This window comes from Thamnophis elegans, chromosome 13 (assembly GCF_009769535.1).
Source record: "Thamnophis elegans isolate rThaEle1 chromosome 13, rThaEle1.pri, whole genome shotgun sequence".
NCBI lineage: Eukaryota > Metazoa > Chordata > Lepidosauria > Squamata > Colubridae > Thamnophis > Thamnophis elegans.
The window spans coordinates 27,291,196-27,299,850 of NC_045553.1; the positions used below are offsets into that span (position 1 = coordinate 27,291,196).

The 8,655-nt window shown below is 46.1% G+C and overlaps 1 protein-coding gene across 2 annotated transcripts in view; it reads left to right on the forward strand.

Moving 5' to 3' along the window:
* Positions 1 to 3,072, forward strand: part of PLEKHA2 (pleckstrin homology domain containing A2) — a 101,766-nt gene extending 98,694 nt beyond the window's left edge. For both annotated transcript variants that reach the window (XM_032230022.1, XM_032230023.1), the window contains exons 11-12: positions 748 to 825; positions 2,098 to 3,072. In XM_032230022.1, the coding sequence (XP_032085913.1) occupies positions 748 to 825; positions 2,098 to 2,466 (447 nt within the window). In that variant the 3' untranslated portion in view covers positions 2,467 to 3,072. The remainder of the gene's footprint in view (positions 1 to 747; positions 826 to 2,097) is intronic.
* The last annotated feature ends 5,583 nt before the right edge of the window (positions 3,073 to 8,655 follow it).

An 8,655-nucleotide genomic window follows, 5' to 3' on the forward strand; every position in this document is an offset into this window, starting at 1 on the left:
CGTTCAAGATTATAAAAAAAAATTAAATCTGAACTGTGGAATTGTTAGGTCTTAGAATGGTCAGGGTTGAAGACCTACCGTATTTTTTGGAGTATAAAACGCACCAAGATTTTGAAGAGGCAAATTAAAAAAAAAAGTTTTTGCACTCTGCAGACCTCCCGAAAACGGCCCATTTTTTGTCAAAAAAAAAAAAAAAGGGCATGCATAGCCTTTAGGAGGCTTGTAGAGTGCCCGTGGGGGCTGGGAGGGGGGCAAAACCGAGCAAAAAAACAGCCTGTTTTTTATCATTTTTGCCCTCCCCAGCCCCCAGGAAGCCTCCTAAAGGCTATGCATGGCCATTTTGATGAAAGGGTGGGGTTTATACTCCAAAAAATACAGTAATGGATCAGGAGGGTGGTTAGGACACTAGGATGGAGTTTAGCAAACCTACATTTGAAACCCAAGTGCTGCCATGGGATGGAGTTGAGTTCCCATCCTTCACTCCAGCTCCTGCTGGGGAAATGAATGGAGCCCCCCCAACTGGGGGTCTCCCGAACAACAGCGATGTCACCGGCTAATCCTTTCAACCTGGAAGTGCCCCTCTGCTTCTGTCACGAGTGCAGAACCTAATGGGTGCAAGTGTAAATGAATGGGAAGCAGACTTTTTCAGATTTAATAAGGGAAATGATTCATCAGAAAATGTCCATGAATTTAACTTCACAGTGCTCTCTGGTTGGTATCTTTTCCTTTTTTTTTCTTTTTTGATAGGCCTACAGTCCTGAAGACATGAAAAGCTGGATCAAAGAGATTACGGGTGCGGTGCAAGCATTAAAGAGCTGTCCCAGAGTAGGTCAAATTCTTTCCACTTTGACTATGGCATCCGTTCACTTTGTGTGTATGTGTGTGTGTTTACCTTGTTTATAGCGGAGGTCATCTGTTTTCATAATTTCGAGCAAACATTTGAAAAAGAGCTCATTTCCAGAAAAGGTTTCTCCAGCCATCTGAGTAAATAAATACATACTGCAAAGAACAAGATCACAAATGGACCGCAGGGAACACCAGGGAAAATGAGAGGCATGGGCCATTCAGCTATCTGCAGCTTTGGGCCATGATCACGAGAAGTTTGGCCAAACTTTGGAGTTAGGTAACTTCTCAAGAAACCCAAGCTCCAGAAATCTTTTAACTCTCTTTCCAATCCCCAAAATTTTGAGATTTGTCTCTGTATGTTTTAAACCAAGGAGTCCATGGCATGGGGGAAGTGTCTTAGCAAATGATGAAAGTGTAATTCTGAGCAGCCTCAGCCCCATAATGAAGAAGGAACGAGTTGTAGAACATCAACTCATATCTCCCAGTCATATCTACACACCCCACCAGAGTGGAGAGGCAGAGAAGGGAATGCCACGGATCCCCTGTCCTAAAAAGGTTCATTTAGCCCAGGGGTCAGCAACCTTAAACACTCAAAGAGCCACAAGGGTCCTAACCGGAAGCCTTACATTCATTTCTGGAGCTGACCTCACCATAGAGTCTCCTCCTAGCATGGTGTCCTTTTTCCTCTGCTGAGAGGTTGGGGAGGAACGTGGGCCAGTCCTGGAGTCTGGGAAAGGCTTTGATGAGGGCTCTGTGTTGGAGGCAGAGTGGGGGCAAGGGCCGTCTGACAGTTATCAGCTGCCTTCAGAGTCAGACAGCAGTGAGGCAAACGAACAGCTGGAGCCTGTTCCCAGTGTGCACATGCACAGAGTTGCCAGATGAAGGGAACAGCTAAAGAACAGGGGTCGATTTGGGAGTAAGGCCACAGGTGGACGATGAATGGCCCCTCCCAGAGGAAATAAAAGAGGAGCGAAAGGGGAGTGGAGTTTGCAGGAGACAATTAGTTCGCTTAATTGGTTCGTGACTCTCCGAGACTCCTGGCCAAGTTCTGCAGGTATCTGCCTGGCAGCTCTCCAAGCCAGATAAGGTCTGTGACTGTAAATCCTCCTTGAAAGACTTTGCTGGATGTGAATGAGCAGAATTCAGAGGAAATGAATAAAAGGGGTTTTTGTCGGGACCAGGAGTTTGCTTCAGGCGCTTGGGAAGCCTCGCTCAGAACACTGCCACTGATCTTCTGGTTTTGCCTTGCAGGAAATGCCTTTGGTGAGATCGGTGTCGATGGATAAACGAGGGAGCCCTCCCTTCTCCGGCTCCACCACAGCACCCATAGCATGGCTCAAGCAGCGAGGAGAGGAGTCCAAGGTTGGCCCCAGAGGCCCCTCCACTTCTTGCTGGCTGCCTTGGATGCCCGTGCCACCGATGGAGGAGAAGCAGCATCCGGCATCCAAGGAACAGGCTGAAGAGCTGAGCAACTCTGGGTTCGCCCCTTTGTCCGCTGAGCGGGATGCCAGAGAGACCCAGGTCAGGCGCTTCCGACACAGGTCGGAACCCCAGAACTTCAGAGAGCACCGTTTCCTGATGGACTTGGATGATGAGAACATCAGAACCTCGGATGTGTGACGATACAGGCAGTTGCCAGGAAACGGGCATTCTAAGGACGGGATGTTCTGGATGAACCATTGCTAGCTTGCACCAGCTCCAGTTGCAGAGAGGGAACAGATACTGCAAAGAAAGTTAAAGCTCAGAAGAATCTACATGTATGGGTGGGTCGCTGGAGTCTTCTCAAGATCCAGCCTAATCCAGCGGGTGCCAGGATGCTCACGATGGGCCCCGTTTCAAGTCCTTTGAGGATGCCAGAACTGTATGAAGGAACTTGCCTTCCATTCGCCATCGGAAGCCGTTTGTTCCACCGTCATGGCTTCCCATCTGGGAAGGGAAGGGAAGCCGATGGTTGGAGGCCTTGATGTACATGTCGCCTTCCTGTCTGTTTTGATTGTGCAAAAAGACTTTACTAGAGTTACCCGGAATATACAGCCACACAGTGTATCTGCTCTTTTCTGCTCTGGTAGCAACAATTGTGTGGTTTTGCTTGATCAGTGGATGAGTTGAAGGCCGTTCGCCTTGTCCAAAGCTTTGGGTAGGAAGAGAGTTTGGAGTTTCCTTTTCTTTCTCCCTCCCTTCCCCTCCTTCATTTTCCTCCCTTCCCCTCCTTCCTCCCTCCCTCCTTCCTTCCTTTCCTTTCTCCCTCCCTCCCTCCTTTCCCCTCCCTCCCTCCCCCTCCTTCCTCTCCCTTCCTTCTTCCCTCCATTCCCCTCATTCCTCTCCTTTCCTTCCTTTTCCTTCCTCCCTCCCTTCCCCTCCTTCCTCTCCCTCCCTTCCCCTCCTTTCCTTCCTCCCTCTTTCCTTCCTTTCCTTTCTCCATCCCTCCTTTCCCCTCCCTGCCTCCCCCTCCTTCCTCTCTTCCTTCCTCCCTCCCCTCTTTCCTCTCCCTTCCTTCCTTTTCCTTCCTTCCCTTTCCTTCCTTCCTTCCTTCCTCCCTCCCTCCCTCCCCCTCATTCCTTTCCCTTTCTTCCTTTTCTCCCTCCTTTCCCTCCTTCCTCTCCTTTCCTTCCTTCCCTCCTTCCCTCCCTTCTTTCCTTTCTCTTAAAGATGATAGTCTCAGATGAGAATATGAGATTCTGCTACTTATCTGGATTACAAGCTAGCCAAAATTTTGAGCTCTTCATAATATAATTGTTCATAGCTGGTAGCTCAGCTATCAAAAAGCAACATGGTAGGGTGAAAAACATCACCAGCAAATTATAAGAAAATCCAACAGTAGGCTGGCAATAAGGTCTATACAAAACCTATACTGAAGAAAGGGATTTTCAAGAAATTGGAGAGAGGAAAGAGAGCAAGGACATCCTCCTATGAAATAGCATCTTTTTCTGTTCTTCTCTGGGATCTGTGCGACTGTGGAAAACAAAATAAGGGAGATACCAAAAGGTTCCCCCCCCCCCCCATAGTGAATATCAAATGATACTTTGAACAATGAGGTTGTCATATGCTGGGCAGATAATTGACACCTAGAACTGAGTCATTCTTTGAACGACTGCTCAGATTCATGAAGATTTCAAACTGTGGCCTTTCCTAGTAACCTTGGGATCCCGTGTGATGCGTTCCTATTCTGCATTAAGTCAGCAGGTAGAAGCTGCAGGAAGTTCTGAATGGCGAGCCGAGGCAGGAGGAAAGCTGCCCTAGGTAGATCAATTTCCTGATACTAGTGAGATTCCGTCTTACTCAAGCTTGACGTTCCCTCCTTAAAAGAAAACAGTTTCAGGAGACGCCACACTCAGATCAGTGGCGGTACAGATTTGCAGCTGAAAATGCACAATGCTTCTCCTTGCCTTCCCATAGTTGGCAGGAAGCATGCTTTGGAGCAGATTGGGAGATCCCCGTTTTGAGCCATAGGCTTAGGGTGAAATCCTGTGATCAATTGTGCAAAGAATACTCTCGCAGAACGTGTGACTGTTTGTGATACCAAGATTCTCAGGTGTGCATCCTTTTGTACTTCGATTAATTCAGGAATAAGATTTTGGGGTGGGTTTTTTTTTTAAGATGCAGTATGTTCTCTACTATTGAGCCAGTTGGGTATTTTGCTGCTGCTTCCAGATTCCTGGCAAGCCTTTGGCAAAATAATATTGCTTGGAAGGTGAGGCTGTAGGCGAATTTGAACCCTTAATCATCGTGGGTATTGCAAAGGAAGAATAGTGGCTGAAATAATCTCCATTATTCTTACCAAAAGGAAAAAAAAAAGTCTAGCTGCAGCCTTTGTAATTTAAGGAAATAGAATCATTTGTGTCTTTCTTTCGGATATCATTTAATTATTGCGGTGGGCAACACGTGATCCTGAGCCTTATGTGAAGGCTGCTATTCAGACACTGGAAGTAAGCTGCTAAAATCATTTAAGACAGGGGTGTCAAACTCAAGGCCTGCAGCCTGGATCCGGCCCATGGGCTGCATAGATCTGGAGGTTCCACCACAAAACCGCGGAGGACAAAATCGCGGTCGACGAAAGCGCGCATTTGACGTCATCACAGCGCGACGAAAACATCGCGCTGTGATCGAAAAATGTAAAAATAAAGCGAAAACCTTACCCTAACCCCCCCAAACCTAACCCTAACCCTAAACCTAAACCTAACCCTTAACCTAACCCTAAATCTAAGCCTAAACCTAACCATTAACGTAACGCTAAACCTAACGCTAACCCTTAACCTAACGCTCTAAACCTAACTCTAACCCTTAACCTAACCCTAACCCTAACCCTAACCCTAAACCTAACCCTTACCTTTATGTGAATCGGCTTGCTTTAATTTTATTTTTATTTCAATTTTTAATTTTTTTCGTCGCGCTGTGATGACGTCAAATGCGCGCTTTCGTCGATCGCGCTTTTGTGGACCGCGGTTTTGACGGGTCACGAGATCTGGCATGTGGGGCCACCCTGGAAACAGCAAAGGACCAGCCCATTGTGCTTCTGCCAGCAAAAATGGAGATCAAGAGGACCGCACGTGACCCTCCCAAACTCTGTTTTCGTTGGCAGAGGGTTGCAGGAGCCAAAAACAGAAATCGGGAGCCCGTTTTCGCTGGCAGAGCGCTCAGGCCACCTCAGGTGCTCTCGACAGAAGTGATGTCAAGCTGGCCACGCCCACCCTGGCCATGCCACGCCCACCCTGGTCATGCCACGCCCCCCTGAGGTCAAGCACGACTCTGATGCGACCCTCAATGAACTTGAGTTTGACACCTCTGATTTAAGAGATCATGCTGTTCCTTGGTTTTAACGTTGATAAGACAGAGGCGAGGAAGGAAGGAAGCAAGGGAATGAAAGCCTTATGATGTGGGCCACCTGGTTTTTTTGACACCCTCTGGAAGGCGTGCTTATTACTGCAAAGTTAAATGGGGTTTATCCCCCAATCAATAGACCCACAATTGCGGCTTTCAACCACTTCTTTGCTCTGGAGATATTTTTTTTAGCTGTTGTTAATAAATAAAATTATGACCAGAATTTTGTGCTGTCTCTCTCTTTTTTTCTCTCTTCTCGTGTTGGATTTCATATAAAATTAAATACTGTGTCCTAGTACATGTAGTCCTCAACTTATGACCGCAAAATTTCTGTTGCTAAGGGAGATAGATGTCATGAGTTTTGCCCCATTTTATATGACCTTTCTAACCACAGTTGTTAAGTGAATCTTTGCAGTTGTTAAGTGAGTCACGGCGTTGTTAAGTGACTCTGTCTTCCCCATTGATTTTGCTTGTCAGAAGGTCACAAAAGGGGAATCACATGACCCCAGGACACTGCAACCGTCATAAATATGAAACAGTTGCCATGCGCCTGAATTTTGATCTCTTGACTAGGGGGATGCCACAATGGTTAACAAGTGTGAAAAATGGCCATGTCCCTTTTTTTGTTGAACAGTCACTAAATGAACTGCTGTAAGTTGAGGACTATCTATGCCACATTCACCACTCTTTTATACTTCATGTAGTCTTCATCTAATGACCAGAATTGGGACCAGAATTTCCATTGCTAAGCAAGGTTGGTTTTGCAACCTTTTCTGCCATAAGCAAATCAGTGCGGTTGTTAAGTAAATCACATGGTCACTAAGCGAATCCAGTTTCTCCCATTGACCTTACTTGTCCGAAGCCTTCTGGGAAGGTGGCAAATGGCGATCACATGACACACACAAACACACATGAGACACTGCAACCCTTGTAAATAAAACCTGGTTGCTATGCAATAGCAACAGCACTTAGACTTATATGCCGCTTTACAGTGCTTTGTTACAGCCCCCTCTAAGCGGTTTATAGAGTCAGCCTGTTGCCCACAACAATCTGGGTCCTCCTTTTACCCACCTCGGGAGGATGGAAGGCTGAGTCAACCTTGAGCCAGTCAGGATTGAACTGCTGGCAGTGGGCAGAGTTAGCCTGCAGTACTGCATTCTAATCTCTGAGAGAGAGGAAGGAAGGAAAATAGCAATAACACTTAGACTTATATCCCGCTTTACAGTGCCTTTACAGCCTTCTCTAAGCAGTTTACAGAGTCAGCCTATTTGCCCCCAACAATCTGGGTCCTCGTTTTACCGACCTCGGAAGGATGGAAGGCTGAGTTAACCTTGAGCCGGTGAGATTTGAACTGCTGAACTGCAGTCAGCAGAAGTAGCCTGCAGTACTGCACTCTAACCACTGTGCCACCACGGCTCTTGTGCGCCCAAATTTCGATCACATGTCCCTGGGGCTACTGCAATTGTTGTAAATGTGAGGACTGGCCATACATCACTTCAGTTTTGTGGGAACTTTGAATGGTCACTAAATGAATGTTTGTAAGGCAAGGACTATCTGTACAGAGTTTTCATCGTCATGGATGGTCCAGAATCAATCTGTGTCTCAGGCTTCCCCAAGAAAGGGGTTTGAAAGCTACATTGGCACCTGGGCTGTCATTCAAAATTAAACTTACTGTAGGACTTCGCATCCTAACATTTTGCACTTCCGTTGAAAAAATGGGTTTGTATGAAGGTCTCTTTCTGTGGAAAGGAAGTAAAGTTTGTGGGGGGGAGATGGGAGTCAGATAAAAAAGAGAAAGGCCAAGGGAGACATGAGAGCAGTTTTCCAATATTTGAGGGGCTGCCACAGTGAGAAGGGGTCAAGCTATTTTCCAAGGCACCTGAAGGCCAGACAAAGAATAATGGATGGAAACTGAACAAGGAGAAATTCAGCCTAGAAATAAGGGGGAATTTTCTGACAGTGAGAACAATCAACCCATGGAACAGAAGTTGCCTTCAGAAGTTGTGGAAGCTTCATCACTCGAAGCTTTCAAGAAGAGACTGGACTGCCATTAGTCATAAATGGTGTAGGGTCTCCTGTTTGGATGGGAGGTTGGAGATGACCTACAAGTCCCATCCAACTCCATTAATCTGTAAAATCCCTTCCCAAAGCTAAGAACAAAGTGGGCATTTCATTATAAAAGGCACATCCAGATATCCAGAACAGTGGTGAAATTCAATTTTTTTACTACCGGTTCTGTGGGTGTGGCAGGGGAAAGATACTGCAAAATCCTCAGTCCCTCCCTACTCCTGGGAGAAGGGTATTACAAAATCTCCATTCCCATCTCACTCCTGGGGGAAGGATACTGCAAAATCTCCATCCCCCCCCCCAACTCCTGGGAGAAGGATATTGCAAAATTACCAGCCCCTCCACACTCCTGGGAGAAAGATATTGCAAAATCTCCATTCCCTCCTCACTCTGGGGCCAGCCAGAAGTGGTATTTTCTGGTTCTCCGAACTACTCAAAATTTCAGAACCTGCTGAATTTCACCCCTGATTGAGAACTCTATATAAAAATTAGGGGTATCCATGGGAGGGCTGAAAAAGATGGCCACCATCACTGAATTAATGACCCACCATTTTGACTTTGGTTGGATGGGGAATTTTGGGAGTTGAAGTCCATCTGTCTTAAAAGTTGTTGAGGTTGAGAAATACTCACTTGGTCAAGCAGGGTGAGGGGGAAAAATCTAAGCTGGTTTTCTTGATTTTTTTTAAAACTTCAGACATATTGCATAAAAAGAAAGCAATGGAGTTGTTTTGCACGCATTTTAATTCTAGTTTTAATTCTAGTCCTGTAGAAAAAGTTACTTTTACGCCTTGAATGAAATTCTTCTGCTTCCCCAACTGGAGCTTTTGGTAATAAACGTGGAGGGTTTTCCCCTTAATAAAATATTGGAATATTTCAGTACACATTTCTTCTAGGCTGTTGAACAATTTAAAGTTCCTCTTTTTA